Source organism: Parasteatoda tepidariorum, chromosome 4, assembly GCF_982258835.1.
Source record: "Parasteatoda tepidariorum strain Cologne lab strain chromosome 4, Ptep-v5.0, whole genome shotgun sequence".
In the NCBI taxonomy this organism is placed as follows: Eukaryota; Metazoa; Arthropoda; class Arachnida; order Araneae; family Theridiidae; genus Parasteatoda; species Parasteatoda tepidariorum.
The window spans coordinates 52,146,473-52,164,889 of NC_141758.1; the positions used below are offsets into that span (position 1 = coordinate 52,146,473).

The 18,417-nt window shown below is 29.9% G+C and overlaps 1 protein-coding gene across 16 annotated transcripts in view; it reads right to left on the reverse strand.

The window, feature by feature from the left end:
* LOC107440889 (uncharacterized) overlaps positions 1 to 18,417 on the reverse strand; it is a 123,379-nt gene that overhangs the window by 54,217 nt on the left and 50,745 nt on the right. For 10 of the 16 annotated variants that reach the window (XM_087161128.1, XM_087161127.1, XM_087161136.1 and 7 more), the window contains exons 19-27: positions 18,091 to 18,138; positions 14,793 to 14,837; positions 13,269 to 13,313; positions 10,219 to 10,263; positions 8,445 to 8,492; positions 7,198 to 7,242; positions 5,823 to 5,870; positions 4,616 to 4,660; positions 3,239 to 3,286 (exon numbers count right to left, since the gene is read on the reverse strand). In XM_087161128.1, the coding sequence (XP_087017254.1) occupies positions 3,239 to 3,286; positions 4,616 to 4,660; positions 5,823 to 5,870; positions 7,198 to 7,242; positions 8,445 to 8,492; positions 10,219 to 10,263; positions 13,269 to 13,313; positions 14,793 to 14,837; positions 18,091 to 18,138 (417 nt within the window). The remainder of the gene's footprint in view (positions 1 to 3,238; positions 3,287 to 4,615; positions 4,661 to 5,822; positions 5,871 to 7,197; positions 7,243 to 8,444; positions 8,493 to 10,218; positions 10,264 to 13,268; positions 13,314 to 14,792; positions 14,838 to 18,090; positions 18,139 to 18,417) is intronic. The other 6 variants (XM_087161139.1, XM_087161137.1, XM_087161134.1 and 3 more) reach the window with 5 other exon arrangements.

An 18,417-nucleotide genomic window follows, 5' to 3' on the forward strand; every position in this document is an offset into this window, starting at 1 on the left:
CTGCCCATGATTGATATTTCTTTAGAATATCTGTGGCTCTTGGTCCCAGTCTATTTACTATAGTTCCCGTTACCAGCACAAGAAAATCGTCGGCGAATGCGATGACGTATTCGTCCACTTGCCTCTCCTCTCTGAGTGCAACATCAGCTATTGTTAACCACAGTAATGGTCCCATGCTCGAGCCTTGTGGTACCCCAGTGGTGGCGATATGCTCTATGGTAACTTCATCACTTGTATATATGACCTTCCTGTCTGTAAGAAAACTTTTAACCAGATGAAAGGTAGTGTGAGTACAATTAAATTTCAGTAGCTGGTTTAGTATTTTATGCCACCTCACAGTATCGAAGGCCCCCTTGATGTCGAAGGAGACCCCCAGTGTATATTCACCTTTTGTTTTCGCTTGCTCAATAATGTTAAGGAGTTGCTTAACCGCAGTTGTTGTGGCCCTATGCTTTCTGAAGCCATGTTGGTCTTCATGGAGTAAATTGTTCGATTCCAAAAAGTACGAGAGTCTGGAAGTGATCAACCTATCCAAAATCTTCCCCCAAACCGGGAGTAGAGAAATTGGTCTATAACCGTCAGGTTGATCTAAATTTTTCCCCATTTTCGGAATCAGAATTAGTTTTGCTATTTTCCAAAAGCTTGGGAAGTAGCAGAGTTCTTGACATTTATTAAAGATCCCTAGCATCCAGTCTGGTGCTAATATATAGATTGCCTTAAAGACTTCCGGCGGTATGCCGTCGTAGCCTGGAGCCTTGTTATTCCTGATTTTATCAACAGCGTGTTTCAGCTGTGTCTGTGTAAAGTGCTGATCAATATTGCAATTCTTGGTATTCGGTAACTCTTCTTGCCTGTAAGTCTTGAAATGGTAATTAATGATTTCCTGAATGGTTTCTAGACTATTTACTGTCATGGTTCCATCTATTTTCCTTTGTGGTTTGAAAATCCTATTGTCAAAATTCTTGTTCTTGGCAATTTGGTATGAATGTCCAAAACACTCTTGTGTCGTTATATTTTGTAAATAACTTCTTAGTGTCTCTCTTTTTTGTCTTCTTATGTGTCTCTTGTATAATGCCTTTTCTCGTTTATAATCCACAAGCTTGGCCTTCCTTTGAACAGAGTTTGTCTCTACCTGGTATTTTCTTCTCTTTGCTCTTAATCTTTTCCTGTGGATCGCAAGATCCAAGGACCACCATTTTGGACTTCCTTTATAGGATTTCTCTTTTCGTTTTTTACATGTTTCACATATTGAAACGATTTTGTTTGTTATTTCCTCTATCATTATGTCCAGTTCTGCGGTACTGTCTATTTTCTCCAGCTGCCTCATCCACTTCTCACGCTCTGAACTTATCCTGCAGGAAAACTTGAAAAGATCTAAATCATGATAATTTATTTTCTTTGGTCCTTGATATACCTCGTCCCCTAATTCCATCAAGATCAACCTGTGGTCGCTCAAAGTCTCTTGGTCTGAAACTCTCCAGTTTTTTAGTTCGATATTGTTTGCGGTCAGAGTCAGGTCAATCCAGCTCTGACCAATAGTGGATTGAAAGGTAGCCGGGGAATTTGGATCATTAACTATGTCCAAGTCCAACAAAAATATAAGCTCCAATAACTGGTTGCCCCTTTGGTCGTTTGAATTACCCCAAAGGGTGCTTTTGGCGTTAAAATCGCCATTTATGATAAATCCGTAATCTGAGTATTTGTATATATAGTATTGTAACTTATCGAGCATGGGCGAAAGGTCTTCAGTAGCTGGAGGATACCAGCTATGGAAAAGGGCATAGAACGAATCATCGAAAGCCACTTTAGCGCTGGCTTGCCACCAGACACGTCATAATAACGAACTCAGAACATTGACATCACGCACTGAAATTCAGACTTATCCAAACCCCATCAAACTTTTCGATTTGTTGTAAAGGTAGAAAGTTCCCTTTCCACCTACCCTGAGTTTTATAATTTAAATATAGGACACTTTGTGTATGGAATTAACATTTCACCTGTACTTACTTTCACATTTAAACTTGTTTGATACATGGATTGGATCAGCTTTCCATCTGTTAAAATTAATAACTTTGTACACCGAGTTAACTTTTCATCTGTTCAAATATCTGCTTTTTACACATCTTGCATTTTTACATTCTTCGTTACTGTGTTGATGGAGTCATCTTTTCATCTGTTTTGCTATCTATATTTTGAATTCAAGTCACCCTTTCTATTCCTCATTGTAAATACTCATCTTCCCTTTTTTTTTCAAACTGGGAATTGTTTTTGTATTTTTAGTTGATCAATAAAATTGCTCCCCGGATGCCCCCGACAGGGGGCGGGACGGGGTTAAGCATTTCTGATCTTTTCTTCGCCGTTGTACTGCGTGCATAGCCGCTGCCGGTCACTGTTTTGAACACTTATTGTAATCATATGCCATTAAATTTGCTTTTATAACTTAACTTCATCGTCCTTGGCGTGTTTTTGCCTCATATAAGAACATAAACTTTGACGCTCTCTAGCGGTTTTGCGTTTTGTTTTCGACCATGCATTCTTTGATAAAAATTGTTTGCTTGGGTGTGTACTATCACTTACTAAAATTTTGCCCATCTTTTTAGAATCACCATACACACACACACACATATATATATATATATATATATATATATATATATATATATATATATATATATATATATATATATATATATATATATATATATATATATATATATATATATATATATATATATATATAGGTATGAGAAACGCTTGCGTATGACACTAAAATCCCCTCCTTAATTTTGATTTTTTTTAAATGCATAAAGATTGTTGCGCCTAAGTTTGATATTCTACTCATCGCTCTGGCTGCTGAAAATATTCTAGAATTTAAAAATAATATTAATAATAATAATATTTTTAAGCTCTAAAACATATCTTTAATAAGTATTATTTTTTTTTTATTTTCTCTTAGCATTGGTTTTTATTGTGGTATATTTGAATAAAAAAAAAGAAGAGAAAGTTTCTAAATTTAGTATTCACATATGAACATAAAAACTCTTGCAACAGACACAAGTGTTTTCTTGTAAAAACTAGTGTTTTTTACGGTAGGAGATCAGTTAAAGTTTCAAATGAAACATTTTTAAACAAAATAAAAATACGAATTTTCTAAAGATTTTTTTTTCGAACTGCTGTATTACACTTAAAGTTAGAATTTCAATTTCGTCAGATATAAAAATAAGTGGTCAGAACTTACTATTTTGACCCCATTTCCAATTCCATCTGTTACCGCCACCACCATTACCTTTATTCATTCAGGATAATTAAAAAGAAAGAAATTAGAATGAAGAATTACAAGTAGCATTTGAAAAATGTTAAAACAACTTTCAGTTATGTTAAGTGGAAATATATGATTGAAATTTAGAAAAAAATATTGAAAATTAAGAAGAGTTTGAATATTTTCTAAAGAATTCAAAATTATACAAACTGCCCATAAAGTTTCAAACAACATTAATAATTTAACATTATAATTTTACATAGATAACACATAGATAATAGCTGAGAACTTATAAAATTAAAAAGCAGTATGCAGAATGAAAAAAAAGTTTAAAAATTAATTAATATAAACATTTTTGTTAAAAGAATTAATTAATTGCATTTAAAGCGCTTTGACAGTGAAGAGAGATAACCTCTTATTCAACTACAAAATGTACCTTCTGCTATGATCTCAATAAAATTCTTCAGCCATTAAAATCAAGAATCAATTGAGAGAGGTCACATCATTTTGTAGTTAATAAATGTTTTTCATAAAAAATTTTTTTCTTTCCTTTATATAAATAATTCATTTCACTAATTAATTTTTAAACTTATTGTTTTTCTTCTTTAAAATTATTTATAGCAATTTAAATTTTTTAAAAAATGTTTTCATTGTTTTTCTACTCTGCTTTCCCTGCTTTACTTTTCGATTCTTAAAAGAAAGCTAATCTGTTGTAAAATGTTTTCAACTGCTTATTTTTAAAATAACACAATTACCCATGCTTTACGATCGAGTTCGTGTTTTTTTTGACACATATGAGCTCTAAATTCAAAAAGCAAGACATTTTTAATCATACAAATATTAATCTATCAATTCCCCTAGTTCTTCAGCAAGAACTACTTCACACCTTGAAGCTGTGTTACCAGATATGTATTTAACGTACAAATCTTGTATCATATTTCCTCATTAGCCATGTATCAGAATTTTTTTTTTTTTTTTCTTGTTGAGATTTTGCTCTCTAACGTAGAATTCCACACGCTCATGAAGTTAGTTCTGGGGGACGTAACAGCAAAGCAACTTTACTTTCCAAAACAACTTGCACGTGCAGGATGTTAAGTGAAAGTGCAAAATGTCTCTAAAATAATAGCTTCAGATAAAAAAAATAAATATGCTTGCATTGGATTTTACTTTTTCAAGCTCCATTATTGATTTTTCAACTCTGAATTTAAGAATCTTAAAAATATATTCAAAAATGATTTGAGTAATTATCCGAATTGTGTGCGTAATTAAAATTGAAGAAACTCAAAAAGATCGACATGCAATGTTTAGACGTGTGTTTTTTTTTTCAAACTCGTTTTCACATAAGAAATTACTTACCGGGATTTTCAATGGGTGACAGAGTAACTTCATCACCACCGTTATCTAAAAGACAATTAAAAGTGTTACTTAAGTTGATATCTTCGATACAAGTTTTAACAGTTCTTCATACTTAACTTCAGTTATATTTACCGTAGTTTAAAATATTAATGAATACTTTATAATTTTGAAATGCAATCTCTGAAAATTTATATCAAGTTATTAACACAGTTAAAATAAATAGGATTAGATCAAGGACATTTTATGATATACCTGAAGTTGGTGTCGTATCAATTCATCGTGCACAATTCTTCGTGAACAAAAATCGTCGTGTACAGTTCGCAAGGAGAATTCATCACAAGAACAATTCATCGAGTTCACAATTTGTCACGGTGACGATTTGTCGTTGGCACAATTAGTCGGGGGTACAATTTATCGCGTGAGCCCATTTCGTCGTGGGTGCAACTATTCGGGAGGACAATTCATCGTTGTGGCGACTCGCTGTTTCTACAATTGCTTGCTATTTCAATGAAATACATTTGCTATGAAGACTATGCATTCATTGCTATATATATATATATATATATATATATATATATATATATATATATATATATATATAACACGAAAGTACCCAGAGGAGAGCAAAAAGTATTGCTTATAGTTATTTATAAGGGATGGAGGGGTACGAGAAACGCTTGCGTATGACACTAAAATCCGCTCCTTAATTTTGATTTTCTTTAAATGCAGAAAGATTGTTGCGCTTAATCTTTAGCACCCAGAATAACAGTTTTAGTTTGATATTCTGCTTATCGCTCTTGTAGTTAAAAATATTCTAGAATTTATAAATAGTATTAATAATAATAATATTTTTAGGCTCAATTTTTTAAGCTCTTACGCATATTTTTAATAAGTATTATTTTTCCCCCTAAGCATTGGTTTTTATTGCGGTATTTTTTGAATAAAAAAAGGAAAGAGAAAAAAAGAAGAGAAAGTTTCTAAATTTAGTATTCACATATGAACATAACAACTCTCACAACAGACCCAAGTGTTTTCTTGTGGAAACTGGTGTTTCTTACGGTAGGAGAACAGTTAAAATTACAAATGCAATATTTTTAAACAAAATAAAAATATGAATTTTCTAAAGATTTTTTTTCGAACTGCTGTATTACGTTTAAAGTTAAAATTTAAATTTTGTCAAATATAAAAATAAGTGGTCAGAACTTACTATTTTGACCCCATTTCCAATTCCATCTGTTACCGCCACCACCATTACCTTTATTCATTCAGGATAATTAAAAAGAAAGAAATTAGAATGAAGAATTACAAGTAGCATTTGAAAAATGTTAAAACAACTTTCAGTTATGTTAAGTGGAAATATATGATTGAAATTTAGAAAAAAATATTGAAAATTAAGAAGAGTTTGAATATTTTCTAAAGAATTCAAAATTATACAAACTGCCCATAAAGTTTCAAACAACATTAATAATTTAACATTATAATTTTACATAGATAACACATAGATAATAGCTGAGAACTTATAAAATTAAAAAGCAGTATGCAGAATGAAAAAAAAGTTTAAAAATTAATTAATATAAACATTTTTGTTAAAAGAATTAATTAATTGCATTTAAAGCGCTTTGACAGTGAAGAGAGATAACCTCTTATTCAACTACAAAATGTACCTTCTGCTATGATCTCAATAAAATTCTTCAGCCATTAAAATCAAGAATCAATTGAGAGAGGTCACATCATTTTGTAGTTAATAAATGTTTTTCATAAAATTTTTTTTTCTTTCCTTTATATAAATAATTCATTTCACTAATTAATTTTTAAACTTATTGTTTTTCTTCTTTAAAATTATTTATAGCAATTTAAATTTTTTAAAAAATGTTTTCATTGTTTTTCTACTCTGCTTTCCCTGCTTTACTTTTCGATTCTTAAAAGAAAGCTAATCTGTTGTAAAATGTTTTCAACTGCTTATTTTTAAAATAACACAATTACCCATGCTTTACGATCGAGTTCGTGTTTTTTTTGACACATATGAGCTCTAAATTCAAAAAGCAAGACATTTTTAATCATACAAATATTAATCTATCAATTCCCCTAGTTCTTCAGCAAGAACTACTTCACACCTTGAAGCTGTGTTACCAGATATGTATTTAACGTACAAATCTTGTATCATATTTCCTCATTAGCCATGTATCAGAATTTTTTTTTTTTTTTCTTGTTGAGATTTTGCTCTCTAACGTAGAATTCCACACGCTCATGAAGTTAGTTCTGGGGGACGTAACAGCAAAGCAACTTTACTTTCCAAAACAACTTGCACGTGCAGGATGTTAAGTGAAAGTGCAAAATGTCTCTAAAATAATAGCTTCAGATAAAAAAAATAAATATGCTTGCATTGGATTTTACTTTTTCAAGCTCCATTATTGATTTTTCAACTCTGAATTTTAGAATCTTAAAAATATATTCAAAAATGATTTGAGTAATTATCCGAATTGTGTGCGTAATTAAAATTGAAGAAACTCAAAAAGATCGACATGCAATGTTTAGACGTGTGTTTTTTTTTCAAACTCGTTTTCACATAAGAAATTACTTACCGGGATTTTCAATGGGTGACAGAGTAACTTCATCACCACCGTTATCTAAAAGACAATTAAAAGTGTTACTTAAGTTGATATCTTCGATACAAGTTTTAACAGTTCTTCATACTTAACTTCAGTTATATTTACCGTAGTTTAAAATATTAATGAATACTTTATAATTTTGAAATGCAATCTCTGAAAATTTATATCAAGTTATTAACACAGTTAAAATAAATAGGATTAGATCAAGGACATTTTATGATATACCTGAAGTTGGTGTCGTATCAATTCATCGTGCACAATTCTTCGTGAACAAAAATCGTCGTGTACAGTTCGCAAGGAGAATTCATCACAAGAACAATTCATCGAGTTCACAATTTGTCACGGTGACGATTTGTCGTTGGCACAATTAGTCGGGGGTACAATTTATCGCGTGAGCCCATTTCGTCGTGGGTGCAACTATTCGGGAGGACAATTCATCGTTGTGGCGACTCGCTGTTTCTACAATTGCTTGCTATTTCAATGAAATACATTTGCTATGAAGACTATGCATTCATTGCTATATATATATATATATATATATATATATATATATATATATATATATATATATATATATATATATATATATATATATATATATATATATATATATAACACGAAAGTACCCAGAGGAGAGCAAAAAGTATTGCTTATAGTTATTTATAAGGGATGGAGGGGTACGAGAAACGCTTGCGTATGACACTAAAATCCGCTCCTTAATTTTGATTTTCTTTAAATGCAGAAAGATTGTTGCGCTTAATCTTTAGCACCCAGAATAACAGTTTTAGTTTGATATTCTGCTTATCGCTCTTGTAGTTAAAAATATTCTAGAATTTATAAATAGTATTAATAATAATAATATTTTTAGGCTCAATTTTTTAAGCTCTAACGCATATTTTTAATAAGTATTATTTTTCCCCCTAAGCATTGGTTTTTATTGTGGTATTTTTTGAATAAAAAAAGGAAAGAGAAAAAAAGAAGAGAAAGTTTCTAAATTTAGTATTCACATATGAACATAACAACTCTCACAACAGACCCAAGTGTTTTCTTGTGGAAACTGGTGTTTCTTACGGTAGGAGAACAGTTAAAATTACAAATGCAATATTTTTAAACAAAATAAAAATATGAATTTTCTAAAGATTTTTTTTCGAACTGCTGTATTACGTTTAAAGTTAAAATTTAAATTTTGTCAGATATAAAAATAAGTGGTCAGAACTTACTATTTTGACCCCATTTCCAATTCCATCTGTTACCGCCACCACCATTACCTTTATTCATTCAGGATAATTAAAAAGAAAGAAATTAGAATGAAGAATTACAAGTAGCATTTGAAAAATGTTAAAACAACTTTCAGTTATGTTAAGTGGAAATATATGATTGAAATTTAGAAAAAAATATTGAAAATTAAGAAGAGTTTGAATATTTTCTAAAGAATTCAAAATTATACAAACTGCCCATAAAGTTTCAAACAACATTAATAATTTAACATTATAATTTTACATAGATAATACATAGATAATAGCTGAAAACTTATAAAATTAAAAAAAGCAGTATGCAGAATGAAAAAAAAGTTTACAAATTAATTAATATAAAAGTTTTTGTTAAAAGAATTAATTAATTGCATTTAAAGCGTTTTGACAGTGAAGAGACATAACCTCTTATTCAACTGCAAAATGTACTTTCTGACATGATCTCAATAAAATTCTTTAGCCATTAAAATCAAGAATCAATTGGGAGAGTTCACATCATTTTGTAGTTAATAAAATTTTTAATAAAAACAATTTTTCCTTCCTTTATATAAATAATTTTTCTTACTAATTAATTTTTAAACTTATTTTTTTTCTTCTTTAAAGTTATTTATAGCAATTTAAATTTTTTTAAAATTGTTTTTATTGTTTTTCCACTCTTCTTTTCCCGCTTTACTTATCGATTCTTAAAAGTAAGTTATTCTGTTGTATAATGTTTTCAACTACCTATGGTTTTAAAATTACCCCACTTCCCATGTTTTATGATCGAGATTGCAAGTTTTTTGACACATATGAGTTCTAAATTCAAAAAGCAAAACATTTTTAATCACACAAATATTAATCTATCAATTAATCTAGTTCTTCAACAAGAACTATTTCAAACTTTGAAACTGTGTAACCAGATATGTATTCAACGTACACATCTTGCATTCTATTTCCGCATTAGCAATGTATCAGAAAATTTCCTTTTTTTGTCGAGATTTTGCTCTCTAACGTAGAATTCCACATGCTCATGAAGTGAGTTCTGGGTTACGTAACAGCAAAACAACTTTACTTTCCAAAACGACTTGCACGTGCAGGATGTTAAGTGAAAGTGCAAAATGTCTCTAAAATAATAACTTCAGATAAAAAATGAATAGGCTTGCATAGGATTTTACTTTTTCAAGCTCCATTATTGATTTTTCAACTGTGAATTTTGGAATCTTAAAAATATATTAAAAAATGATTTGAGTTATTAAAGTTGAAGAAACTCTAAAAGATCGATATGTAATGTTTAGGCTTTTTTTTTTCAATTTCGTTTCTGATTAAAATACATGAAAAGTACTTGAAAATAAATTGATTAAATTCACGCAAGCATCAACACGTTATTTAAGAAACGGTGAAAATTAACTGCTCAGATAAATATACAGGTGATATAATAAGAGTAAGGATTAAGTAATTCAGGTATAATTGTTTTTTAATCTCAAAATATTAGGACGAAATCATATAGTGGTCAATAAATGTTTGGTTTTTTATTACTGGTAAATTTTGACGAATATATAAGGCTAATCTGGAAGATTTAAAACTATTTTCTAATGAAATCTTCAAAAATTTTATAAAGAATAATATACTGTTTAAAACTGCGTTAAAAAGTAAAAACCTGGAACATACCGGGATTTTCAATGGGTGACAGAGCTACAGAGTTATAAGCAGTAACTGTTAAATTAATTTAAAGTAATAGTACGGAATCACATAATAAATTACTTACCAGGATTTTCAATGGGTGACAGAGTAACTTTACCACCACCGTCTTCTAAAAGATAATTAAAAGTTCTTCTTAAATTCATGTCTTTTATTTAAATTTTAACACTTGCTATTGCTTTTTTTTAAAAAAAAATCTTCCAAGCTTTGAGTTACACCAGTTATATTGATATTTTTTTGCAGTATTAGTAAATATTTTAATATTTAAAAATTTTATTTTCGTCAGTTTTATTACGTTATTACACAGTAAAAACTAATAAACTTAAATCAGGAAATTTTCTAATTTATTTGAATTTTTGATAAATAAATTATAATAAAAAGTGCGAAACTTACTAGGTAGAATTACTACGGAATTTGGTTTTTACTTGAGAATTTCATTAAGCTTTTGAAAATTGAAGTTTTTAAAATCTTTATAGTCTAAAATATTTTTTAGTTTCAAAAACGCTTTATAGTTGACTAAGAGCAAGATAAAAATTTTGCTTGGCAATTAAATTTAGTGCTTTGTAAACTCTGATGGATAGTCTATTTATATTTTAACCTTTTCTTTATATTGGGCAAGTCTGCTTTTTGCTCCTTTTTACTGTTTATTCTGGGTATTTTATGGATTTTATTTTTTTAATTTCAAATTGTGTAATTTTGAAAGAATTATAAAATTTTAATAAATTTTTAAGTCGAGTTAATTAGTTAAAATTTGTGATGTATAGAATACATTTCCACGGGAGCGAGAAGGAGAAGAGATTAAAAGAGATTCCGTCCAAATCTTCTCATTTATTTGGTCTGCGGATTGAAGGTCTTGATGCACACATTCTTTTTTTTTTTAAATTTTTTTTTACTTGCATTATAATTGAATACGAGATAGGATCCAATGGAATTTATAGGATTCTGATTCCCATTTTTGCCAAACAAATTACCATATCATTGTCATATATTCCCAAAATGAGACGGATCACATTGCAAAGCAAATTTCCACGTTGGTTTTGTTAAATACTTAAGTTAGCTAAACAAACCTTAGTTCAATTATTAGCCTAGTTGAATTTTTTGCACTAACGTTTTGAAACGTTTTAGACTAAAATATTGTTCATTACCCTAAACTAAATTTTTTTTTCATTTTGCTGTCTATATGTTTAAGGAAATGGTTTTTTTATATAGAAAACTCCATTTTATAATGAATACATATTTAAACAAAACATAAAAACTTGTTAATAATTCCACTAAAAGAATGCATACATAAAATTGGGTGCTTGCAAATCGAGGCGAAAACTATCATTGATACACAGACACGTGATCTATGACTTCAGCTCCAGCTGATCGTTTATAAACAAAATGGAGTGATAAATTTGTGCTAAGTTACTCCATTTAAGTTAGAATGTTAATTGACGTGAAGATGATTAAATACTGCTCCGTATCGCGCATCAAATTTGTAAAAATATGATTCTTGCTTGTCTACGTCTTTTACTTAAGGCCTGGTTTCTTAGGACAGGACGCCGTCAGCTGGAAATCAGCGTTAACCTCTGATTGGTCTATTTGTGAGTTTGATAGTATACGTCATTGAACGCTCATCTTGAACTACAATTGCCGTCCAACTCAACTGCAGTTGGATTACAACGTGACGTTAACCACAGAAGCAATGGCAGACAACATCCAACAGCAAATTGAAATCAGCCAAGATTTTGATTTTGACATTAAGCATAGCTTCTTCATTAAACATATCACTCTTCATTTAACTCAGCTATAATGTGTTTTTTCTTGGACAAAGTCATTATTTGTTCTCTAAAACACTAGTCGACAATAACAAAATCAATACAAATTCAAAATAAATATTTGTTTACGTTATTAACGCATGCGCAATGAGAGATAATGTCTGCGTTGGACCGACTGCTCAAGCTGAGCTAACAAAAAAGTAATTTTTGACGTCAGCTCTACGTCAACTTTCTGCTGACGTCCAGATAAGACGCTAGTTCTAAGAAACCAGGCCTTGAGCTAACAAATCAATATTTTGTTGGCGTCAGCGAGTCGTTGACGTCCCGCTGACGCTCAGATAAGGCGCTTGTCCTAAGAAACCAGACCTTTTAGATTTATCATTCGTTTATGCATTTTATTGTAACCGTAATATATCTTGTTTTGTGTACCTGGCAACTTCGATTCTTAATTAGTTTATTTATGTTCTGCATGGCTTCGTGCCTGTCTTTGCGTAACATATGGATAAAGAATCGAAATCTCTGTGAAAGAATATGGAATGCGTCACTTAAGAGAATTGATACTTGGCTTACTCGAAATAGAATTGAGAGAACAGTTGTTAACGTAAACAATTGCCATGCTTCAACAACCAATCAGGATCGAGAGACTCGCTCTACATCACTTACTGATATCCCATTAAAGAGAAAGGAAATCAGTAAAATATGATACAATTTATTTGAATTGCGCCTGAGAATCATTAATAAAGTAAATAAATAAATAATAAGGATTAATCAAAAATACTTGCAATCTTGTAATTCTTTCTAGGCTTTCGATTTCATTTTATAAATTTGAAGAGTGGAGCTTGATTTTGAGTCTAAAATGCTGTGTTAAAAGGAGCGTTTAAGTGAAAAATAACAAATTCGTCAAAAAGTGTAGTGATTCCCACGATTTCTTGATTTGTTGAGAAGTGTGACAAAGATGAATGAAATTAAAACTTACAACCGTAATAAGAACGCAATTTTTAAGAGGTAAGTTTTAGGGTTTTATTTTAAAAGCTTAAAGCCGGGTTCTAGGACTCTCTTTTTGGAGCGGAAGGGGATAGAGTGATTTGTCTTTTAAATGTTTAAATAGTGTTTTAATTGTTAGTTAGATTATTATTAGTGAAAAATGCAATCTACTTCTCATATCGTATAAATGCAATTAGTTTCTTAGGTAAAAAACTGTGTAATAATGTTATGATTATGTCATTCTGAAGTGCTCTTTGCTGTTACACTGCAAAGTCTTTTCTTAAATGCTTTTCATCGTTTGAAATGCTAATTGGAAGTAATTTTAACGTTATGATTTGAGTTTTGTATAATTTGTAAAACTTTTTGGACTTACTATTTCCACCCCAGTTCCAACTCCATTTGTTGACACCACCTCCACCTTCATTTATTTAAGACGATGAAGAAAAAAAAGACATTATAATTTTTAAGAAAAAAAAGGTAGATTTTGTGAAATAGCATGCATTATTTAAAAGTAAAACTGCAAGTACATAGTTTAAAAAAGTAGCGATAAAACAGTAAGAAGCCAATGACATTTTTTTTGTAACTTTCCCTCGAAAATATCATAATTCTGAACAAATAAGAAGTAGCAAAACCGTCCGAAAATCCAACTCAAGATTAATGAAATTAAATGTTATATTATAATATTTATATTTTAATAATATGGCTAACAGTTTATTATTCGGAAAATTTTCAAAATTAAAAAAAGTAGCATAAAAGTTAAAAAAAATAATATGTTCAAGAATCAATTAATCTAAATATTTTTGTAATTAACTACATTAAAACTTTTTTTTACCACGAAGAGATATGACCACTTTCTCAACCGCAAAATGTACTTTCTAATATAGTGTCAATAAAATTCTTTTACCAATTAAATCGAGAGTAAGTAGTGAAAGAGTTTATATCATTTTGTAGAAAATTAAATTTTAAAATTAAGTCAATTTTTTTTCATTACTTTAAACTGATAATTTTTTACTAATTAATTTTAAAACTTAAAATTTTTCTGTATTAAAACTATCTTTCATGAACTTAAATTTTTATTTTATGTATGTGAATTGTTTTCTACTCTACTTTTTGAATCCTGAAAATAAGTTATTTTGTTGTAAAATATTTTAAACTACCTTTGTCTATAAAACCTCATGACACCCATGTATAAATTCAAAATTTAAAGGGCAACACATTTTTAATCATATAAATCTTAATTCATCAATTCACCTAGTTTTTCAACAAAATTTTTTCACATTTCGAAGCCGTGTTACCAAATATGTATTTAACGTACAAATCTTGTGTCATATTTCTTCATTAGAATTGTATAAAAAAATTTACATTTTTAAGAGACTTTGTACTCTCACGTAGCACTAGGCACTCTCATGGAATTAAGTTCTGAATAACGTAGTCACAAGAAAATAACCTCGCTTTTCCAGAAACCTTATGCAGAACCTACCTACAGAAGCGTGCGGAATATTAAGTGAAAGTGCAAAATCTCTCTAATATGAAAGTGCAAAATCTCTCTAAAATGAAAGTGCAAAATCTCTCTAAAATGAAAGTGCCTGAAAGTTTAAGTTTCATTATTGATTTTTTCATCCCTGCAATTTCGAGACTTTAAATAACCTTCTATAAGGATTTTAGTAATTAAAATTGAGGAGATTCAGGAAGATCGTTATGCTAATGTTTAGAGATGTTTTTTTTTTTTCAAATTCGTTTCTAATTTAAAGAGATAAAAAGGTACTTGAAAATAAATTTATCACCTGGCAATAGCAAAATAAATAAATTATTCACGTAAGCTTACAAATACTTAATAAGCACTAACAATTAACTTAATTTGAAATAATGGTACGAAATCACATAATAAATTATTTACCAGGATTTTCAATGGGTGACAGAGTAACTTTACCACCACCGTCATCTAAAAGACAATTAAAAGTACTACTTTAATTGATGTCTTTGATATAGATTTTAACAGTTTTTATTGTTCTTTTTAAGAAATTTTTTTTTCAAACTTATAGTTGAAACATTGGATAAGAATAAATCAGGAAACATTCAGATTTATTTGATTCTTTGATAAATAAATTACAATTAAAAACGCAAAAATTGTCAGGGTTGAAAACTAAAAAATTTAGTTTTCACATGAGAAATTCCACATTACATTAAACAATTGAAAACTGAACTTTAAAGAATCTTCACAGTCTGGCATATTTGTTAGTAGTAATACCCTTACAAAGTTGACTAAGAACAAGATAAAAATTTTGTTTAGCAATTAAATTTATTACTCTGTGAATGATTACGTATGTGGTTACATTACTTTGTAAATGGTTAAAATGCAAATGGTTGTAAATAATAAATGGTTTTGTAAATGATCGGATGGTTAATTTATTTATATTTTAACTTCTTTTTTATATTGGGGCCGTTCTTCTTAATGCTTCTTTTTTTTCGATTTATTCTGGCTGATTTATGGACTTTATGTTTTGAATTTTAAATTGTGCAATTTTGAAAGCATTATTAAATTCAAATAAACTCAGATATCAACCTCGAAAATTAAAAAATCACTAGTTAAATACTGCATGTCCCGACAATAGGTACAAACACTAATTACAGGAATATTTTACAAAGCGAATTCAATTTTTCCTCGTATTTTCTGTTGTCGTATTTTTTTAATCTATTATTACGTACATCTTCTTTTTTAAGATCAAATGATGTAAAATAATTTGTCGATTCAGTTTATAAAGAAAAAAAAACAGATAACTCTTAATAACTTTTTAAGTTTTAATTTTTATATTTCAATTTCTCACTTTAAACAGGTTGCATAATATTGCGGAAAAAATTCCGAAGGTTTCTCTTCAATGAATTATTATTTTTGGTCAAATTTGGATTTAAAATTCTTCAAAACAAGGGGATAGCTTCAGTTTGAATATATGCTCCAGCAGTTCAATTATTTTTCTTCCATCATTAGCTCTTCATCAATAGGTTCATTGACTACAGTGTGACGAACACACACAACATAAAGCCACGGAAAAAGTAAACAACATGGAATATTATAATGCAAATTAAAAACATGTCTAAAGTCAATCAGCTCTTAAAGTTTCCCTCTTGTCTGCCAGTATCTATCAAATTGTGGAGAGTAAGTACCGACAATGTCAACCGTCATCTATCAAAAGGTACATGAGGATAGAATTGAGTTAACTTCTTATATACAAGTGAATGGGAAATTGAATAATTGTAGTGGTAGTTATGCTACATTACTCCTCCACCTGAATTTAATTCGCGATAGAATTCGATGTACGTTTACCGCTAGTTGATTTATTGCTTTTTCTTTTGGAAGAGCCACATTAAGATCATCGGACTTCGAATGCTGGTCTTGAGATTGAGTAGCAATGGCTTAAGGAGGATGATATCGAAATCACATACCTATATCGAGTGTTCACTGTGTTCCATCTATCAAACTAGGCATGTTCATATGGGGGCGTGCGTGACTATGGAGGTAGGCGTGTTCAAATCACGTCACAGATGTGGGACAAGGCTACCGACTATGTCAACTGTCATCTACCAATCGTAACCCAGGATAAAATTAAGTTAACATGTCATATATATTACTGAATGGGAGTTGAATAACTATAGTGGTAGTTACGCCACAATATAAATTTCCAGGCACCTCATTTCACTCTTTATGATTCGTTGCGTCCATTACAGAATCTGTTCCGCTTAATGCACAATATAGGGCCAAAGTAAATGTCCTTCAATCTTGTCCAATCTCTTACCGGGAGAAAGCGCATTTAAAGCAGAATCCTTTCACCTCTTATTGGGCTTAATTGGTTTGCAGATCTAAATTCTTGATGCACACGTTTTTTATTGCTAGCATTATAATTGAACACGTGATGGAATTAAGTGAAATCTGTAGTATTCTGGTTTTCTTTTTGGCAAAAAAAAAAATGGTTATTTCAATCCCATATATTCTACAACGAGCCGGGACCCATTGCAAAAGAACTTTTTACGTAGGTTTCGTAAAATAGTTAAGCTAGCTGCATAATCCTTAGTTCAATTATTAGCACTGTTAAATTTTACATGACGCATCCTTTACACATGTTTTAAAACTTTTTAGACTATGCAATTCTATACACTGGAATTGGAAATTCTGAATTTTCTGAATGTCTGCTCAATGGCTCACGAAGAGCAAGTTGGAATGTTATTTAACATGAATTTACTTAAATGCAATGCTATATCTCACATCGAATTTGTTAAAATAAAATTCTTTCCAGTCTACGTCTTTTTTTTTACTTAATTTTTTTGATTTGTTTATGTATTATATTGTAACCCTGATGTATTTTTGTTTTGTGTACCTGGCAACTTCGATGCATAATCAGTTTGCCTGTCTTTGTGCTAAGTAAGAAACATATATTTAAAAAATCGAAATCTTTGTGAAAGAATATAGAACGCATTACTTAAAAGAATTGCTATTTGGTGGGCTTGACTTAATCGAAATAGATTTGAATGAACAGTTGCTAACGTAAACAAATGCCATATTTCAACGACCAATCAGGACCGAATTACCCACACTACGTCATTTGCAGGTATCTCATTAAGGAGAAAGGAAACCAATAAATTATGATACAATTTACTTAAATTACGTCTGAAATTCATTGAAAAAGAAAATAAATAATGAACATAATTTCGCAAAAAAATATTTACAAATTTGCAATTTATTATTGGTTTTCGATTTCGTTTTGTCAATTTGAAGAGTGGAGCTTAATTTTGAGTTTACAATGCCTTAAGTGTTTAAGTGCGTTTAAAAATAACAAATTTGTTAATAGGTGCAGAAAGTGTAGGGACAACCACAATTTTTTTCGGAGGGTTAAAAATATATATAAAACTAAAATAAAATTTTGAGATGATTTTTTTTTGAGTTTTATTTCAAAAGTTTAAAGTGATAGAATGATTTGTGCTTTAAATGTTGAAACAATGTTTTACATTATTATCATTGAAAAATGCGCATTGGTTCGCCTAAGACGTAACTATTTGACGTCTGAACTACATTTCGCTGTTACACTGTAATTTCTTTTCTTAAATATTTTTAATCACCTGAAACGTAAATTGGAAGTAATGGTAATGATAATATTTCATGTTATGAATTTTTTTTCATAATTTGTAAAATTGTTTGAACTTACCTTTTCCACCCCAGTTCCAACTCCATTTGCTGCCACCGCCGCCACCACCTTTATTTATTCAAGACGATAAAAAGAAAAAAAATAGAAAAAAAATAAAAAAAAGTGTAGATTTTGTAAATTAACATGCATAATTTACATGTTAAACTGCAGGCACATACTTAAAAAAGTAACGACAAAAAAGCTAATAATGCAAAGCAACACATATTTTTAATACTAGTGGGCTGTGCCCCCTGCTCGCTAACGCTCGCCAACCCCCAAAAATTGCTACGCAATCTTATAAGGTTTGCTTCGCAAACCAAGCTCGCTTCGCTCGCTACTAACTTAGGT